We start from the raw sequence: 22,080 nt of genomic DNA, 5'->3' as shown, positions 1-22,080 counted from the left end.
TTGTTACTAAGGAATTTTAAAATAGTTTGAATACCACCCTGAATATTCAAATCCACTCCCACTCCTTCCTCTCCCTCCCCTTACCCTTATTGTATAAGACACTTATTGAGAGACTTAGATCCAACTCAGGCATTGGTCAAGATATTCCAAGGTATAGAATGTAAGCTCCTTGGGGGCAGAAATGGTTCCATTTATGTCTTTGTGTCCCAAGTGCTTTGTGCATATTATGCATTTAACAAATGCTTATTGGGTGGGATTGGACCAATATTGTCTTTATTTATCTGTATTTTATTTGTTATATATTATACACAACATAAAACCTGTTTTGAAATGCTTCACTAGATGGAACTGAAGTGGCCACTTCCAGGAGTTGTATGTCCAGTTAAGATATTTTCCTGGAGTATTTAGGCATTTTTAGAGCATTATCTAAACGTAAAAAAAGGAATGGTATGTGATAAAGATAACATTTTTATCTAGAAAAGCAGTTTAATATTGTTCTGTGACACTTACATGATGTGTTAGATCTTTGGTTCTTATAAATGCCCTGAACTTGTGTGTATGTATGTATATATGTGTATGTATGTATGTATGTATATATGTATGTGTGAATAGGTCCTGAACTTACCAAATAGCAGGTAGGAATTGAACATTCACACATAAAATGTACAATGGGGGGAAAGTGTTGTAGAATATGAAACTATGACTATTATGTGCAGTTTGTTTATAAGTATGTAATAAATTCAACTTGTAATTTTTAAAGCTCTTTTTCTTGACTTTGGTTCCTTCTGGACTTTTAAAAAATTTCTTCTGCATATAAACATGCTTCAATGATCCTTTTTTCTTTTTCTTATTTATTGACAACTATATTGCTAACTCTGTCTCCCAACAACATTCCTCCAACTCGTTAAACAAACAGAACCCAATAATTATGTATAATTAATCAAAACATATTTCCACATTGGCTATGGCCAAAAATATACATTACCTTTTGAACCCTTATTCCAGTACTTCTCTGTCAAGAGTTGGGTAGCATCTTTCATCATCAGTCCTCTGGGCATTTATCAGAGTTCTTAAATCTTTCAAAGATTTTTTTTGTTTATTGTTACCCAAATTCTGCTCACTTCTCTCTGATTCGCTTCACACAGTTTTCCCAGATTTCTCTAAAACCATCCATTTTGTAATTTCTTATTGTATAAAATATTACTTAATATTCATATACCAATATTTGTTCAGATATTATCTAATTAATAGATACTTTCTTAATTTCAAGGGTTTTTTGCAACCACAATTAAAAGCTGCTATAAATATTTTTGTTCATGTGGATCCTTTTCTGCTTTTTGATCTCTTTGTAATATAGACCCAGGAATGACATTCCTGGGTCTAAAGACATGCATAATTTATAACTTTTTGAACAGCTACTTTCCAGAAGGATAACTAATTCACAGTTTTGTCAACAATATTTGTTTTCCTATCCCTGCCCCACAATAAAAACGTCAGTTTTGCTTGTTTGTTGTCTTTCCCAATTTTGTAGGTCTGAGGTGGAAATCCAAGGTTGGGTTAATTCAGATTTATCTTATTATGAGTGATTTGGAACATTTTTTTAATATGGCTATTGATAACTTGTACTTTTTTCTTTGAGAACTTCTTGTTCATTTCTTTTGCCTGTTTATTTATAGGGGAATAGCTTTTGCTTTTATATATTTAAATATATAATTCAATTTACATATTTAAATATTTATCAGAGAAAGTTGCTACAAATATTTTTCCCAGTTAAATATTTCCATTTAATTTAATTTATTTGTATGGAAGCTTTTTAGTTTTATGTTATCAAAATTGCTCATTTCATCTTCTTTACTCCTCTCTATCCCTCATTTGGTGATGAACCTTTCCCCTATTCGTAATTGTGAAAGGAATCTCCTTATTTGCTCATCCAATTTGTTTATGATGATACCTTTTATGGGTAATGTGTTTTTAAGTTATGGAAGAATCTTCTATAGACTCGTCTAGTCTCTTGGATCTTTAATGCTTTTAAGTAATTTATTCAGTTAAAGTTGTCAGATCAGAGGTCAATAGTTTGAAAATAACAGTGATAATAGCTAGCATCTACATCACAATGTAAGGTTTGCAAAGTGCTTTACAAATAGTATCTCATTTTGTCCTCATAACTCTGGGAGTAAGGTGCTATTATGCCAATTTTGGGGATGAAGAAATGGAGGCAGACAGAGGCTAAGTGCCTTGCCCAGGGTCATATATCTAGTAAGTATCTAAGGCCATATCTAAATAGAACAGCCTTTCTCTGCTATTGAAGACATGACAGGAATTCTTACATGTACCATGAAGAAAATAATAATTTTAGCTTATTGATACTATGGTTTGTAGAGGAAGTTGTTTTGCTAAATGTTTTCTCACCAGCATATCCCTCACCCCCCAAACACAACCATTTAATAATGGTTACAGTGAAATGAACTTGGTGTTCCTTGGAATAAAAGCATTTATAGACAGTACTATTAAGCTATTGCTTCTTTACACTCTGTCTCCATCTTTGATAGCTTCTCCTGTCCCCTTATCTTTATCCTTTGATGACTTTTATGTTTACTTTGCATTGTGGTAATACTAAACATTTTTCAAATCACCTCTTTAATTCATGTACTTTCTCAGAGTTTGTCTTGCCTTTTAGGCCTTTCCAGATTACAGATTACAAACCCCTTAAGGATAAGGAATGTTTTGGTTTAATTTGATCTATAGGGATTTAGAATAATAGTGCATACCAGGTGGTATAATAGGTAGTTTGTAAATATCTTTTGGATGATTTATTGATGGTGGCCCCAGAATTAAAAAGTGTTAGAGTCTTTGCTTGGATGATGTGTTTATTATCAACTCCCAAATCCTCTTGGCAAGATCTAACTTTATTTAAGTACACAATGGAATATTACATTGGTTGCAGATTATGGTCAGAAAGCTTGGGATCAGCATTTTGGCATGGGTAAAAAACTATTCCTTTATCTTAATACTTACTATTGCTTGCTATTTCAATAGTAATCACTAAATTCTTCCCTTTCTTTTCTTTAATAGGCAGCAGTCTGCTGAAGACCTTGCTAGAGTACCAGCTAATTCCACAAGCAATATCTTGAATAGACTATTAGTCAGTTATGATCCCAGGATCAGACCAAATTTCAAAGGTTTGTCTTTATGAAGGTATCTTCATCTTTTGAACCTTAAGAGTTAAATCCACTTATAAGTGTAATATAAGAATCTGTAAAAAAGATTTCTCAATTGGAAGGAGGGAAAAAAAAAAGAATTTCAGAATGATTTGGAAATGGAAAGTCATGTTCTCATATCATCCCCTCCAGTGTGTGTGTGTGTGTGTGTGTGTGTGTGTGTGTGTGTGTGTGTGTTTCCCCCCTACAGTAAGTGCATACTTCTAAGATTTAGGAATAAAGTTTAATTAAATCCTAGCACTGGAGGAATAGACGTAACTTATAGGCTACCCATTTTAAATTAGACTTTTTGAATTCATGGTTATAGTTCAAAGAATATGATTTGTCCTGTGGCAAGCAGTCCGCATGAAAATAAATCATGCTAAGATGTGAGATAATTTTTAAATGCCTTTAACCTTTTATGGGGAGGAGGGGGGAGAAAAACACCAAAATGTTTTAAACAGAAAAGCTAAGCAGCCTCTATTAAATTTATATTTACCTAATTCCTTGAATGAAATATACTAGTATAATTAAGATCTCACATTCTTACTAAATGCATGCTAGTTTGACTATAACTAATATTGTCTATCTGCTCTAAGATGACAAATGTCTCTGTTAATGGATGGTAGTAAATGGGTTTATTATGTACTATTAAAAAACATCTCTTAGCTTTTACTTTGAAAATATATTTCTTCATTGATTCCCCCAATCATTCTAGCAGCTGTTGTAGTATTTGTAAAAATGATTTGTAATGTTAAAAGACTATAGACATACATACACACACACATACACAGTAGCTATTATTATAATTATTCTACTAGGCCCTTTTACAACTTATGCAAAAATTAACTGAGAATAAAACTGTTACCATAGTTAATATAGCAGGTCAATATTTGCCCTAGATCATGACTGTTCAAATAAGAATCTGATGTGCGAACTCCTTTTTACACATACAGAGGAACTCTTAGTGAAGAACTCCCTCTATCAACACAGATGAGACTTAGATTTTAGATGATAAATTTAGAGCTAGAACTGAATTTATAGATGATCAAAAGTTACCTGATAGATAAAAAATTAAAATACTTGCTCATGGTCACAAACCTAGTAAATATCATAGTTAGTGTTTGAAACAAGGTCTTCATGACAGCACGTCTGGTATGGTTATCTGCCATGATGCCTACACCTAGGTATGAATTAAAAAAAGAAATGAACCTTTTTTTAAGTTTGTATAGAAATTGCATGTTAGTAAATAAATCACAGGGAAAACAAAAGCCCATTTCTCCTTTTTAGCTGGTTGGTCAAAAAAGTGCTACCTTTGTGGCTAAAATGAAATGAATTTCCTACAATCAAGACTTGATTGTCTTCTAAGAAAATCGTATCCCACACCTTATGAGAACGAAAACCATACTTGTCATAAAATAAAATTAAAGTCATGAGCAGATTGTGCAGACCTTATTCCTGATGATTTAGAAATGAAATATATGAAAAGGCTCCCCTGGAAAACACTAATCCCAGTTGTGCAGTTAAGGACAGGTATGAACATATATCAGATTAACATCATAAGGTTTTTTTCATCCTTTACAGAGGAAAAACAGTCTGCAGCTGCTTCGAGTCAACTAAAGTTACACAACTCTGTTGTAAAAATAAGGGGTTTTGTTCATTACCAGGGCCTATTCAGTTACTTTCAATATCAGCCATGGCCTGGGTTGTCACATGTCCACCATAAACCCATTCACCACCTGTTTTTCATCAGTAGGTGGTTATGTGGGTAAAAGGCCAACTGCACATTTTCCCTTTGCTCTGCTTCCCCCCTCTAGCATTACCCCCTCCCCAATCTACCAGAAGCCCACAAAAAAAGAGAAAGGGGGCTATAGTATTATTTCAAAAGTCCTCCTTCTGTAAACATTCTTTTTTTTTTCTTTCTTGAAAGTGAGGTGAGCTGTTTCAGTATGAGTTTCATGTAAGCCTGACTTCCTCAAAAAGTCAAAGTTTTTAAAAAAAAATGGTTTATGATCAGCATCAAATACAATGACATTGCTTCTTTCCCCATTAAAGCAAGTTTTCTTATATGGTTAAAATACCTGTATCGAAAATGTTGGTAGAAATTTGCAAATCATCAAGCTCCATTTTGTTAATCTTTTTAATGAACATGAATACCTTTATTGGAGGAAACTTTTTTAAAAAAGCACATTTTAAAAATAAGCAATTTCTAAATGTCTTTCTCTGTGTATACATATACACATACATACATACCTATATGTGTCTGTATCTATATATATCTATATCTTTATGTATCTGTTTGTAGTAAATAGTAACATCAGTAATTAATATTGCTGCCTAGTGACAAACCCAGCCTATTTTATTATCTAAAGGTTTTCGGGTGGTGTGGGCTGGCAATGGGGTAATCAACCTTTTTACATTTTTTAATCTTTGCAAAGAAATTAATACATATTGTTTCATTTGATCCTCACAATAGCACTTTGATGCAGATCCTGCAGGGATTATTACCACCATTTTCAAATGAGGAAACTGAGGCAAAGAGATGTGGATGACATCCCCATAGTCATTTATTTAACATGGGTCATAGGAAGGATTCAAATCTAATTCTCCTCTGACTGAGTGCATTACTTGTTGCTTTACATTAGGCAGATTCTCAATACTGTCAGTAGTATTTGCTGATAATGAAGAAAATATTTTGAGACCACACTATAGTGATTCTGTAAAACCATAATGAAAATTAAATGCATTTCACTTAGAAGAAAAGATCTTTTGGACCATGTTATTTACACAAGCTCCTCTTTTTCCTTTTGTATTTATAGGTATTCCAGTTGATGTGGTGGTCAATATTTTTATTAACAGCTTTGGCTCCATACAAGAGACAACAATGGTGAGGATACTATTTGAATATTCATATCCAGATGAGTCTAACTATTTTCATTTGTGGTTATTTTGTAAAGCTAAGCTTTTTTTGAAGGAAAGAATAATGCGAGGTTTTAATTAAAATGAAGGTTAAATTCTTCTTTTGAGTATTTATGGGTTAGTTATCTATTGCTAGAGTAAAATATTCAAGGGCTTTCAGGGCCTTATGAAACATGTATGGAATAGAGAACTCCATTTTCCCCAGAGTCTAATTTAATTCCAGGCTGAAATGAAACAGTAATGCTACATGGTCCTCTAATAGTTTGAAAGAGTTAACATCTCTGAATAGCTAACTGATTATGATCAGTGAAAAATTTATGCCCTGGGAACACTGAAGCTACAATTGTCATGATGTGGTTATATATATTTGCCATAAATCATAGTTCAGAAAGATAGGCTTTAGAGGCCTAGTAATGCATTTTTAAACAAGGATATGATAGTATAAGTCATCTGCAGACTACCGACAGGATAATGATGTGATTGGAATCATTATTATTCTTGCTAATAATTGTAATGAAATGTTTAGCAGGTGTAGTGTATATAATACACCCAGTAGGAGGATCTTGATTATATTGCTAACCTGATGATATCATTGCTTTACCTAGGGGAAAAACAAAAACAAACAAACAAAAAAAACCCAAAGTAAGTCAAGTAAGGACAGGCATTATTTTCATGGTCTGTATGTGAACATTTCTAGTGATTGATTTCAAAGGAGACTTTGGAAGCAAGTCCAAAATTCATACCACAAGGCTGACTAAAGACAAAGGTACTCCCAAATGAAACACCAGTGTATATTCTCTTTTAAAAGGTTCATAAATAGGATAGACACTGCTGTTTAGTTTTGGGGTACACTTTTTGGTCAGAAATCAGATGAAGTCTACCTGCCTGCAACACCTAGCAGACCAGTGAAGGTGGTAAGTGATGCTTTCTTAATTGTAAAACTTGTTTGGTCAAACCCAATGTATAACTAGGGAATATTTGGTGGGCCAGTGACCCTGGCTGAAGTATTTTAGTTGGTCTTCTGATCTCTAATGTCTCCACTTGAGTTTATCTTGTATAACCATTGCATATTTTCTTTTTTTTAGGGGGGAGGGGATAGTGTTGAGTAGGGGTAAACCTTTGATTTTATTTGTGTGGAAAATTCCTGGTATGTAAACTCCACCCACTCATATAGGTCAGCAAGATTTAGTAACATAGTCTTAACAAGATGCCTGGGGCACCAAGATATTAAGTGGTTTGTCCTCAGTTAAACAGTTAACATGTTAGGGTGAAACTTAAACCTAGGACTTCCTAACACTAAGAGAGACCTTATATCCATGATGTCTATGATTATGATTATTGATCACTAATAGATTACTCATCAAAAATCAGTGCTTTGTTGTTTTACTCAGAAGTCTTCTATGGCTTTCAATTGCCAGCATGGTAAAAGGCCAAACTCCTTAATCTAATTTTCATTGTCTTCTACAGTCTGGGCACAGTATTTCTACTTATGTTGGTATTTCTTGCACATAGATTCTTTTGAATCTTCAGATCTCATGGTTGGTAATACCTCATCATAATCTGGTGGATATGTCAGTATCTCAGTTGTCACTCAGGTAAAGTTTTATCACATTACCTGGAGAAAAAATGTGTTTAGAATAGAAGAACATAAAGTGACTTCCTGACAATTGTTTAATTCAATTTTTTTTAATATTTCAAACTTATCTCCTACAAATTCTCTATTCTGAAACAAAAACAATTTGTTCATTAACCCCTAAGTTATACTATTTATCTTCCCACTGTGTGCTTTTGCAAATATTGCTCCACCCTCCTGAAATTCTTTCCCCACATTTTTCCATATTAAGATTCTACCATTCTTCACAATCTATTTGGAATTCCACCTCCTCCATAAAGCCTTTTCATCCTGAACTCTAATCTAAATTCACAGTTATTATTTTTTGACATTCATTTGGCACTTGGAATTTGTACTGATTTGAGCCATATCTAGTATTAATTCGTATAACTCTTACAGTGTTACTTAACATTTCATGTTTGATATATCTTGTTTCCCCAGATAGTTCATTTTAATTGAATTCGTTTTATTTTCAATTAATGAGAATTCATTTCCCCTACCTCCTTTATCAACAGCAATAGTTAATTGATAGCATCAATTTCCCAAAATCCAATTTAGCCCTCCTCTGTTTTTCTATTCAGATCATTATCCATTAGCAGTATATAAGATATAGTTAATGATGGATTGGCTATATATCATAATCAGACATTCTTTATCTACTTGGCTTTTCTTATATGGATATTTAAGTTTAATTCTTTTTCATGATTATGGATCCCATTGAAGAAGCCCTATGCCATCCATAAACAGCAGCTCCAGGACTTCATCATGAATAGTGAATATCTGTTCCATTTGAACTATATATTGGACATTCTGGGGGCAGCTAGGTAGCATAGAAGATAGAGCTCCAGGCCTGGAGTCAGGAAGACTTATCTTCCTGAGTTCAAATATAGCCTCATATACTTACTTGTTGTATGATCCTGGCCAAGTCACTTAATCCTGTTTGCCTCAGTTCCTCATCTGTAAAATGAGCTGGAGAAGGAAATGGCAAACCACTCCAGGATCTCTGTGTAGAAAACCCCAAATGTAGTCACAAAGAGTCAGAAATGATTGAAAAATGACTAAAGAAAAATTGGACATTCTATATGGTAGTATCAGATATCTCTGACAGATATTTCTCTCTTTTATGCCTAGCTTAATATTAATAAGCAGAGCATTGTCAAGCAATTTTATTATTTCCTTTACCAAAGAATCTCTTATAAACATAACATAGATGGAAGAAACACTTTAAGTGGTGCTATGCTTTATTGAATCAAATGAATAGTTAAAAGCAACGAACAATAGTAAGGGTGGTCTCTCGAGTTCTCTATTATCTTTTAGTCATCCGTGTTTCTGTGAAGATGTGGTCAGATATACAATCCCATTTGTGAAAGCCTGTCTTTTCCCTTCGCATATGTTCATCAAGGATTGGCTGAATAAAATATGTGCACAAACAACTATAGTGATGTATTTCTGCATAAGCAAGACAAGTTGCCAAGTGCAATGTCAAAGAAGGGACAGTTTACAACCAACTGGGGGCGGGAAATCAGTGCTGGGTACTTAGTGTTAAATGTGTGTAAACTACAATGTTGTATGGATTTTAAGAGTATGTGCTTAAACAAAGAAAAATGAATTTTTATGTGCCATTTAATTTTGCTAATGTTACAAAAATTGGATTGTTTAGATTGGCTGTCTGAAATGACCAAATTAACTAGGTAAGTTTTGCATCTCTTTTTCGCTTTGTATGGATATAAATGTTGAGAATCAGAATCTAACTCTTCCTGTCCCACTTCACTTCATATCCTGCTTTCTACAAGACACCTTTCCCAGTTCTCTCCCCAGCTTCCTCCCCCACCCCCCACCCCAGTCCCAACACTATTGGTGTATATATCAAGTTTATTTTTTCTGCTTTTTAAATTATCTTCTGCATTAGAAGGTAAGATCCTCAAGGGTAGCAGCTAATTTTGGCCTGTTGTTGTAAACCCACATTTAGCACTATACCAGGCACATAGTAAGCTCTTAAATGATTGTTGACTGACTGACTCCTAAGGTATTTTTGAAATTTAACTGTTTTGTACCTTCTGAAAAATATTTTTAATACAGCTTATACATAAGACAGAATTTTATATACTCTTCTGAGTATATGCAACCATTTTTTGCGAAGGTGTTTTTTTCTTTGTTTAATACGTTTGAACAGAGTGCAAATGCAAAGAATTGAGACATGAGGAGGAAAGCATTGGTTCAACACTAATGAACCTATCAGAATTAGATTTGGGGAAGATGAACAAGATTCCCCAGATATTTCCTTTCCCATAATGTTTTATGGACTTACTCAGTTTCCTCAAAAGCAAATGCCCTAAGACATTGTTGCATATTAGCTAGGAAAGTCAGAAGCCATTATAGATATATAGTTATCATAAAAATAAATACTTCCTAAGTAAAGAGAATTGTCGTTGTAGAAATTGTAAAATTCATCATGGGCAGCAAGTGGTAATAATATTAACAAACAAAAGAAAAAGACATCTAATGATTACCCAGATATTTTATGAAATGTCTTAGTTTCTATGAACTCTAACTTAGATAAATGTCTCTTTGGAAACTATATTCAAAAGGGAGAAGAGATACATGTTAGGAAAGAACTCCAGTTAGTTATATTGACAACAATGTCTTGTGTTTAAATTGATTACTTGTGATTTTTTAGGTAGAATAGTTTCATTATTCCTTTAGAAATATGGCATATCATACCATCTTCATATAATGACTGACTCTACACTCTTGCCACATGAAATGAAATGTCCTTTATTGTATTGATAAATAGATTTCACTCTATTAACCCACTTCTTCTCCCTCCTTCTCCCATCCTTAACCCTCCAGATATATTCAGTGACTCCTTATTGCCTTTAGGAAAATGTACCAAATCATCAGTTGGCTCTAAAGATCATCCATAAACTAGGCAGCTAGTTGGCACAGTGGAGCGAGCACTGGCCTTGGAAGGAGGAAGACTCCTCTTCATGAGTTCAAATGTGCCCTGAGACACTTACTAGCTATGTGACCCTGGGCAAGTTCCTCGTCTGCAAAATGAGTTGGAGAAGGAAATGGCAAACCACTCTAGCATCTTTGCCAAGAAAACTGCCAATGGGGTCTGGAAGAGTCAAACATGAATATACATATACATATATGTGTATATATGTGTGTATATATATGTGTGTGTGTGTATGTATATATATATATATACATATATATGTGTATATATATATATATATATATATATATATATATATATATATATATATATTTGTGGTCTTCTTTTAGATTACTCCTATTCACATACTTCGTTCCAGCTACACTGGATTTTAATCTTTCTCTATACTTAACGTACCATTTCCTGTCTCCCTGCTCCAAGGTATCTCCATGTCTGCAATGCAATCTCTCCTCATCTCTGCCTTGCAAAATTGATAGCTTCCTTTAAAGCAGGTCAACCTCCTGCATAAGTCTTTCCTGTTACACCCTTTCCCTCTTCTTCTTCTTGAAATAATTTCATATATATTGTGCTTTTATTTAACTATTCACTCTTATTTTATTGCCCAAATAGAATAAGAGCTTCTTGGCTGCAGGGACTGTTCCTTATATGTTTGTGTATCCAAGCCTAGCATAGTGCTTTATACACAATAGACACTTAATAAATGTTTAATGATACTACATACTAATGTATGGCATTAATGACTAATCATATATACTAATGTATGACTCCATTAGTCATATAGTGGAAGGAAAGAGATAAGCATTTATTAATCACCTACTGTGCTCCAGGCACTATGCTAAGTGCTTTACAAATATTATCTCATTTGATCCTCACAACATCCCTGAGAGGTAGGTGCTATTATGATTCCCAATTTACAGCTGAAGAAACTAAAGTAGGCAGAGATTAAATGACTTGCCTAGGGTCGCACATCTAATATGTGTCTGAGGCCAGATTTGAACTCAAGTTTTTCTGACTCCAAGCTCTGTACTCCATCAAATCTGACACCTAGCTGCCTCTAGTGACTTTACATATGATTTTGTGTAGAGTAAATTAATTTCTTGAACCGTATCATCTTGTTAGACAAAAAGAGCTACAGGTGATTTCTCATTGGTGTTTGTTTTCCAATACCCAATTATTCTACTCATAACTACATTAACTAATCACAAGGACACAATTTTAGAGCTAAAAGTGACCTCAGAAGACATCTAATCTAATTTCTTCATTTTCCAAATGAGGGCACTCGAATTTAGAAGAGTGAAGTGATTGGCCTAGGGTCATACACGCATAAACAGCTGTGATGTTAGCCCAGATCTTCTGCCTTCAGGTGAAGTACTCTTCTCATTCCTACAAGTGGTTACTGATTCTAAGAGATGAAGTGCACACATTGAAGATTTAAGGGTGAGCTAATGGCTGACATCTGGAAGCCAGCTGCCATTAAAAAACTCAAACAGGACTGGCAGGCATAGACATAAGCTGGAGGACCTATGAAAGAGTAGGATTGCTGTTTATACCACCTATGCTTAAAGTTCTGTCTGTACTCATACTCCAGCATCATGGTTATTCAATAGCTCAGATAAACAGAATGTTTAATAAGTTGTATCTGGAAAAAATTTAACTATGAAGATTTTAAAATATGTTTATTATTCTAGATAGAAAATATTGTTTCTATTGAGACTTTCTCATTCTGAGTTCTTAGAGAACTTGAGGAAAATCTTGCCCACTAGTAGGTCTATATGAATGGAGTGAATAGCCAAACTGAAAGCAAAAGAAGTTTATTAGTACATTAAGGAAGCTTGTTCTCTAATAGCAGGTTCGATTTCCTAGGGTACATATTTTAGCATATTTAACCTTTTGAGGTTTGCCTAAGTGAATCCACTTATTCTGTAGCATTTGAATGAACCTATAAGGAACCTATAAGGAAGTTGACCTGGGAAAATGCATAGAGCTGAGAGATGGGGAATGGGATGTTGTATGTATGGAAAGGTTAACACTGCAATGTAGTTGGAACAGAAAGTGTGTAAATGAATGGGCATAATCTAAAAGATGTTGGGCACAATATTTGTGTGGTTAAAGAAGGCCTTGTGCATCAGGGCTTTGTGTATTCAGCCTAAGTTAGATGAAAAAGTTAAATTTGTATGTTCCATATAGAATAGTGCCTATGCACCAGTGCCTATGCCTGGTGCATAGTAGGTGTTGAATTGTGTTTGTTGTGACTACAGTAGAGGGGGTGGGAAATTCAGTCAGGTTTTGTGCATTTAGCAAACAGAAGAATAGGGAGAGTAATATAGCCAATTAGTAAATTTCAATAACAATTTCCCCCCTCTACAATAAATGAATTAGAATGATACAGGAGAAGAAAAAAAACAAAACCTCTATTTCACATGTTGCTACTTTTCCCAAGTATCAGTTTACCTCCTTGATTTTTGTCTATTGACTCATATAAGAGTTTTATTTAATTAGCTTAGTCCCTGCCCTATTGTACCTATTGCATCAATTTGTATATGATTAATTTTCTCTAGAAATTTGAAAAAATTAACTAATATTGGTATCTAATAACATTGTCAAATTTTTTTATCATCTCAATTGAAAGTCATTAGAGTCATTCTGTTTTTTGTCAGATTTGTTTCCTTTGTTTATAATAGTGAAAGTTAGATTTCATAAGTCTATAGAGGTCAGGAAGACTCTAGTTATGCTAATAAATTTGGCTTCATGTGCCACCCCCCCCCCCGACATACACACATACACACATTTCTTTTTCATTCCCAACTTTTCCTTAAGCCAGGGCAAACTTCTTAAACGAAAATTTCTACAGTTTTCTGAAGGTAGGAACACAATGGGAATCACCATTTCTTAGCCTAATTCATATAGTTTTCTCTCTTTAGAATTATAGATAAACCTGTTCAGAGGAAACCATGTTTGAATAATTTAGTTTGTTTTTAGGTTTAGGTGCTTTTTTTCCATTTTTTTCCAATTCTTCATAACCTCTACAAAAATAATTCAGCACATCTGTGCCTTTATTTTGCAATTTTTCATTTGATTTTGGAATTGAATTCATATTTACTTAGGCATCAAAGTGATCTGTGCCACAGGTCTGCAGTTATGAACTAGCTAATGCTTCTCCTTTGAGTCACTACCCTCTGATGTTCTGAAATTAGCTGGATTTACCTCATTTTTATGTGTAGCAAAACTCTTCTTAAAGCTGCCTCTCTTCAGTTGCCTTTTGTTTTTTTTTTAACCTCTGGTTCCTTTTCCTTCATTTTTTATTACTACATTTTCCTTTTTTCTATCATTTGATCTACTGTAGAAGAAAATAAAACACGAGGCAGATTTAATTTTCCTCTTTTCTGAAATATGCATTATCTGAAATAAGCATTATTGCTTATGCCTTAACTTTTTTCTCTCTCTAGAAGTTTCTAAAAACCTTCAATAAGGTTACCGATCACAATATAATTTCCTATAGCATTTTTTTCAGCTTCCCTAGCCAATCTGTTTTTGATTTAGAGATTCCTGTTAAATGGGTCTCACTAGAGCTAATCATTATTTTTATTAAGGTGAAACTTAAAGGAGTGATGTATGTTTTTATTAAATAAGAACACCCAATTCCATTCAATTGAATGGATATTTTTAAGCCCCTACTAAGTCTTCAGGGTTTTTCTTTGAAACAATTTTTAAAACTGCTATGAAGCATTGGTTTTTTTCTTCTTCTTACTTTTATCTACCCTTGCTATATGATCTCACTACTAGTTTACCTTTTCACTTGCTATTTCAAGGATACCAGCCAGCAGGGCTGAGAATTTAACTTCAGGAGTATGAATTAAAAGGGGGTAACTGTCTAGGTGCTAGCATTTGTAGAACTACCTTCAGTTTGCAGGGTTTATTTTCCTAAAATAATTTGGGTCCTGCTTAACCACTGCATATAAAAAATAGAAATTAAAAACAATACTGGCAGGTAAAGATAGCTGAGGGCAAACACCCTAACCTGTGCCTCCCTTCTCCATCCTTCTGAACTTATAAAAACCAACTATTTGGAGAAGTGAATACAAATCTTTGAAACTAGATATGGTGCCGTAAGAAATATTTTCCAAATAAATTTTTTTCTAATTTACTATTGCAAGACACAATTAAAGCATGACCTAAGAGCTTAGTACTGACATTTTGTTATATATTCCAATCCTTCCATTAAACTACTAAGCTTAGCCAAAGGCTAAATTTTAAATCCTCCTGAAACTAGATTGATAATAATGTATATAACAATGCTGCTGACAGACCTTTAATGGTGATGCAGCCAGCTGCTATGAGAACTGATGTCTTTCCTTCTCAGATGTGGACAGGTTGGGGTTTGTTGTTATGGGTGTTCATAACTTAAGGCAAGCAAATCATTAATTAAGATGGCATATGTACATTTCAGGCAAAGTGACAACCCTAATTGTTATCCTGATAATATTGCCTATGTTTGGTATAACAGCTGTCCACCTTCAAAAAGTCCCTATGAAAATTAACCTTTGGTTATTTCTAGTTGTATAATGTTTGTTTTGTTGGCCTAAAGAAAGTGTGTGATTTGGATATTGGGTTGTAGTATTTTGGAAAACATTCATTATCCAGATAATACCATGTTATTAGGAATGAGTAATGAGCCCTATTTGTCACCAACTAATTAAAACACAATTAAATAGTTTCCACTGAGAAAAGAAGTCACTACTGGATGGGTATTTCTACACTCCTCAATAAGAAAAATATAGATGCTCAGAAAATTCAGGGACCAGGTTCAAAGAGCTCTCTTAATGGATAACATAAAATTTCAAAGTTTTTAGTCCTTCCAAGGTACTCATAAAAACATGAGCCAAACATATAAATATATTTTATCTTTGTCTAAATATTTAATCATAAATATGTATTTAAATTATATCATTTCATGTGAGATTTGTCTTATAAGAAATACTTTTCTGCTCCAAAACACAGCCTGTTAGGAATAAATAACGATGATATATCAGCAGAAATTGGCTTAAAACACAATCACACATACACATGCCTTTCTTTATTCCTAGCATCATTAAATAGCAGGACATGGGCACTAACAAGGAGGCCTTGGGAAGCAGCCAACCCACTCAGATTGAAGTGGTGGTCACTGGAACAGTACTCTGGCCTAAACACATGGAGAATGATATTAATTAAGGGAAAGGCTTAAACAGCTGTTGCAGAATGGGACAGCTGAAAGCAGAGATCACAGTTTGGGAAACATTCTAAGGCTGCGATACAGCACAGCTTCCCACAAGGTGACCTAATCGTGTGAAAGAGGAAGGCAGACAAACTGGTTTGGTGTGTAACAAAACAGTAATGAGGTATGGAATAAACATGCCAGATTTTTCAGCTACAACCAATAGGTCAGTCAGTCAATAAACATTTTAAAGTGCCTGTTATGTGCCAGGAACTGTGCTAAGTACTGGGGATACAAAAATAGGTAAAAGATAGTCCCTGCTTTCAAGGAGCTTACAATCGGATGGGATGGGGGTGGACGAACATGCAAACAAATACACACAAATAAGATATATACAGGATAGCTATGGAACAATTAAAAGAGGGAAGGCATTAGAATTACGAGAGGTAGGGAGATGAGATTTTATTTGGGACTTAAAGGAAGCCTGTAAGCAGAGATGAGGAGAAAAAACATCCCAGACATGGAGGACAGCCAGAGAAAATGCTGGGGTAAATCATAGCCACTCTACATAACAGCTTTGAAATAAAACACATACACATAAATGCTTATTTCCAGTATGACCCCGAACAAGTTATTTATCATCTCTGGGCTTCTGCTCCTTCTCTATCAAATGAAGGAGGAGGATGAACTAGATGGCCCCTAAACTGTCTTTCAGCCCCAAATCTATGATCTCGTGATCCTATGAAATATAGTCAGAGGGCTTGATGTAGTGAAGAGAGTACTGGATTTAGAACCAGAGATTCTTGTTCAACTTCTGGTTCTCTGTGACATTGGTCAAAGCCTTTCATGTTGGTTAGCATTTACATAGTGATTTAATTTTGAAAGTACTTTACATGTTATCTCATTTGCTCCTAGGCAGCTAAGTGGCATAGTTGGTGGAGCACTGGGCTTAGAGTCAGGAAGTTCTGAGGTAAAATCTAGTTTCATATACTTCGAGTGAGTCACTTAACCTCTGTTTGCCTCAGTTTCCTCAACTGTAAAATTGGAATCATAATAGCAACTAGCTTCCAGAGTTGTTGGCAGGATGAAATGAGACAATGTTTGTAAAGTACTTCGCACAGTACCTGGTGCATAATTAGTGCTTAATAGATGCTTGTCTCTCCACCTCCCCCTTCCTCACAGCAAATCTGTGAGGTCCCTGCTATTATTATTACCACTTTTACAGAGGAAAATAATGAGAATGAAAGATATTAAGTAACTTCTCTAGGCTTATGTTACAACCTGGTACCCTTTTACCTTTTCAGTATTTCTTACACTTTACATTTCCTCTCCCTCCCCCCTCAATCATACTTAGAGATATTGTGACACGGGACTCTTCCCTCTTCTTTACATAAGATATTCCATCTCCATACATTTTCATTGACTGGAATAATCTCACTCCTCATTTATGCCTCCTGGCTCTCTTCAAGTCCCAGCTTTCCATTTTCTCTAAGAAGCCTTTCTTGATTTCCCCTTAATCTTAATGCCTTCCCTCTATTAATTATCTCCAATTTGTGCTATATATGTATTATATATATAATATATATAACATATATATTATATATAATATATATAACATATATATAATATATATAACATATATATTATATATATAACATATATATATATATATGTCTTAATTGTGCATAGTTCTGTGCTTAATTTCTTTGCTGTTAGACTGTGAACTCATTGAGAGTAGGAACTGTCTTTCCCCTTTGTTTCCCCAGTGCTTAGCATGAGGCCTGGCACATAGCAGGTGATTGAAAAATGCTTACTGATTCACATGTCTGAGGAGATATTTAAACTCAAGTCTACCTCACTCCATGTCCAGAATTCTATGTATGCACCACAATTTCCCAGCATCTCATCTTTAAGATGAGAAGGTTGGATTGAATATTCTCTAAAGGCCCTTTCATCTCTGAATTTATAACCCTATGATCATAGACTCATACATTCTCTTTTCGAATGTCAATCATGTGGCCAATTATGTGTTGGGTGAAAGATGAAATAACTGAGGAAAGAAAGGTTTGAGCTTCTGAGCATATTGATTTAGGTAGCAATGCTTGCCAAGTGCATAACAAATCAGGAGTAGATACCTTCCCCAGCTTTGGCACTGGACCCTGAATATAGGGGGTGACAGACCTATGCATTCAAAATAATTAATCAAGAAAAAAGGACTCATATGTACAAGACTATTTATAGCACCTCTTTTTGTGGTGGCCAAGAATTAGAAATTGAGGGGATGCCCATCAATTGGGGAATGGCTGAACAAATTGTGGTATAGGAATGGAATGGAATGCTATTGTTCCATAAGAAATCAAGGGCAGGCAGATTTCAGAAAAATCTACAAAGACTTCAATGAACTGATACTGAGTGAAATGAGCAAAACCAGGAGAACATTGTACACAGTAACAGCATCATTGTGCAATGGCCAACTTTGATAGACTCAGCTCTTCTCAGCAAGGCAGTGATCTCATACAATTTCAAAAGACTTATGATGGAAAATGCCATACACATCCAGAAAAAGAACTATGAAGTCTGAATGCAGATTGAAGCATACTATTTTCTCTTTTCTTTCTCATGGTTTTCCCCTTTGTTCTGTCTTTCACAACATGACTAATGTGGAAATATGTTTAATATGATTGTACATGTATAGTCTATATTAGATTGCATGCCATCTTGGGGAGTGGGGAGAGGAGAAAGCAGGAAATTTTAGAATTCAAAATCTTATAAAAGTGAAGGTTTAAAACTAAAAATAAATGAATAAATTTTAAAAATATTTCATCAAATAAGATCAACTAATTAAAAGAAAACAATTAATCAAGGTTCAGCATTAGGTAATCTGGTTTCTAATTGACAGAAAGATTAGGGACTTTCCAAGTTGGGTGTGAACAGGTGCAATTCCCTCAAATCAGAAGAGGTGTCTCACTATTCCCAAGAATCTATGAATAATCAAAGAAATATACAAACAATAACTGATTGATCCATAGGAAAGTTTTGAGATAAGATACATGGGTTACTTGAGATATATAATTGTGAGAAAAGTCCTTGCATCAATCTCAGTATCTAACTGGATCAGCATAATCTATTTCCTTAGTTAAGGGTCTCTAAGCAGCATGCAGAGTCTCAGTTTAATTCAGAGAAATATATAATAAAGTACCTGTTGATGTGTTGCAATAAAATGTGCGTGCAGAATGAATGTAAATGACATATTCATAAAACATTCTTCATTTTACAGATGAGACTATCAGAAAGCTAAAGTGATTTCCCCAAGGAAGTTATGGTTTTGTAACAATATATTCTAGCACTTTCAAAAGGGTGTTATTCTTTAAAGGAGTCACTTGTTGAGGTTATATACTTACTACAACAATTTTCTTATTGCTCAAAACATTTTTGGAATTGTCATTAGAGACTGAGTCATTAGAAAATACATCTCATTACTATACAGACCCATATAATGTGTGCATTTCCATAACAGTCATTACCAGGGTGATCAATAAATCATTAATCAGTAAGCAATTATTGAATGCTTGCATCCATCCCCATCTATGCTAGGTGAGGGATCAGGTACCTGCTTTAGTATACTTGATTATACTCTGGTTCATGTCCTTTCATACATATGCATTCCAGAGTTTATCCAGCCAACATATGACAGTCCTCCTAAATTTTGTGACATTGCTTGGATATCATTTCAGTGCTTGACTCTCCACTGACTGTCCCTTGCTCTTACTATATGACTAACGCATCTCCTTTTCTGGTAATGCATCTTTCTAATATTCTTTCTACCACTTTTACTAGAAATTCTTCAGTGGAGATGTACTGCATCTAGTCATATTTATCACATATTTCTCCATTGCCTTTTGGGTAGCTGGCAACTTTAATTCTTTGGAGACTGTGGTATTCAGTATCACTAGAAGAAACTTTATGTGTAAGTCAGGTCTTGTTTTAAGAGAGAAGCTGTGGATCATTAAAAACATAGTAGATTTTACTAAATGTAGTCGGTCCTCATCCCCTCTTCTATTCACATCTGAGTCCAGTTAATTGTTCATACATAGTGTCTATAGAAGCTATTTATCTAAGATCAGCTTTATGAGGTGCCCATCCAAACACATAGCATGATCTGAACAGGCACTCTAAATTCGCTATTTTTTTCCTGTATGGATAGTTAGGTTGGACAACTTTGAATAAATATTGATCTTATTTGAGATTCTACAGTTTACTGAGACTTGATGAAATCAAATCAATTTCATCTGAAAACAGGAAATTCCAGGTGACCTCATCATTTATAGGAAATGCATTTTCCATTTGGATTCTATATTAGGCATCTGCCATGACAGGTGCAAATGCCATGGTTGAAATAGGTCATCTCATTTTATGCCTCACTTGATATTAATAACCGTAGTATAATTGGACAAATTTGTCACTGTTGTCTCATCTTTCAAGGATTTAGGATATTTGTGGAAAAATTGCCATAGGATCTTCTCCCTGCCCCCTGCCTTATCCTTATTTTAATGAATACTTACTACAATGATCCTGAGCAAATTCCTTAACCACTTGGAATGTCCTCCTGTCTCTTTCTCCTCTCCTCCATTTTCTCTTCTTTATATCTTACTCATCCTTTTTAACCCAGTTCAAATGTTGTCTCTTCCATCAATAATCCCCACTTCTATCAGCGCTGAACTCACATATTCATTATTTAATTATGGCATTTATAAAATACTGCCTTATTGTGGTTATTTGTGTTTGTATCATATCTGAAATTATTAGTGTAACCTTCTTAGGGTCAGGTATCATTTCCTATTCATCTTTGAATGCTTCCCAATACTTAGTATAGTATATAGCTTTAGTTTCCTCTTAAACAGAATAGAGATAATAATACTTACACTGTTTACCTCATAAGGTACTTTTTTGTGAAAAAAAACTCTTTGTAAATCTTAAAGAGTTATAAAATGTAATTTGTTCAGCACAGAGCCAAGATGGTGGAGTAAGGACTTACCTGAGCTCTCCCCATACCCTTCCAAATACCTTTAAAAATGAATCTAAACAAATTCTAGAGCAGCACATAGAAAGAACAAAAAGATGGAGTGAAATAAATGTCCAGTCCAAGACAACTTGGAAGGTTGGCAGGAAAGGTCTGTTGCACCAGGTTGAGAGAGGAGTGCAGTCCAATCCAGACTGCATAAGTGCAGATCAGGCCCCAGCAAACCTGGATCAGATTGCCAGGTGACTGAGTCACTGGCAGCAGTGGCAGTTTCCACAGTTCTCAGCCCACAGACACCAAAGATAACTTAGAAAGTCAGCAGGAGAAGGCTGTTGTACCTGGGGGAGAGTGTAGCACAGTCTGTCTCAGGCTGTGCCAACACAGGCCTGGCCCCAGCAAACCAGGGGCAGGCCTAAGGAATGACTGAATCAGCAATGGCAGCAGCAGTGGCTGTTTCTGGAGCTCTTAGCCCTCAGACAGTAAGGGGGTTAAATAATTAGTCAGAAGAAAATTATGGAAGCCTTTTTGCTCCCATGGAGCAGGACTCTGTTACCTGGATCTTGGTAACAATCTTTGGTGGCAGTCCCAGGGAGAGGAGGAACACTAGCACAGCAGAGCTTGTGTCCGCGTTGAAGTGGGAACACCCCTCACAGTTCCAAGGTAGCAAAGAGTGCTTGTGGTCACTCACAGACCAGACCAGAGGCCAGGAGAGGAGTAAACACCTCTCTTTAGATCAGACCAGCACAACTTGGCAGTTGATAGAGACCAAAATTAAAATAGGCTAAACTTCTTCAGGCTACAGATAGGTTTTTAGTGGCTCGATTTCCAAGTAAAGGTATATTAATCATTAGAGTATTTTGCAAATAGACCATACTGAAAAAGGGGAAATTGCATTTCATATCAATTAATTGCACTTATTACTTAAGATTTTAATTTATCATGAAATCGCTCCTCTCAGATTAGAGATAGACTGATGATGTTTGTTTTTTTAGGTCATGTGACAAATAGGAGAGAGAGCTCAGTGTAAACTCACCCACCAAGTTACCTGGCAGATATAAAAGTGACTAGTGAAAGGTGAGTTTAGTGGGGTATGGACAAAACACTTGTTACAACTTTACTTTCTTTGACATCCTCTACATTTTTTGTGGGCCACCTGAAATCCTTTGGTGGGCAGCAAGC

General features: G+C 34.9%; 1 protein-coding gene across 1 annotated transcript in view; it reads left to right on the top strand.

The window, feature by feature from the left end:
* The first annotated feature begins 3,078 nt into the window (after window positions 1-3,078).
* GLRB (glycine receptor beta) overlaps window positions 3,079-22,080 on the top strand; it is a 103,137-nt gene continuing 84,135 nt past the window's right edge. The window contains exons 1-2 of the mRNA XM_036765595.1: window positions 3,079-3,179; window positions 6,017-6,084. Of these exons, the coding sequence (XP_036621490.1) occupies window positions 6,082-6,084 (3 nt within the window). The 5' untranslated portion in view covers window positions 3,079-3,179; window positions 6,017-6,081. The remainder of the gene's footprint in view (window positions 3,180-6,016; window positions 6,085-22,080) is intronic.

Source organism: Trichosurus vulpecula, chromosome 6 (assembly GCF_011100635.1).
Source record: "Trichosurus vulpecula isolate mTriVul1 chromosome 6, mTriVul1.pri, whole genome shotgun sequence".
NCBI classification, from domain to species: Eukaryota; Metazoa; Chordata; class Mammalia; order Diprotodontia; family Phalangeridae; genus Trichosurus; species Trichosurus vulpecula.
The sequence above is the reverse complement of the archived record's forward strand: the minus strand, read 5'-3'. Positions and strand labels throughout refer to the sequence as shown.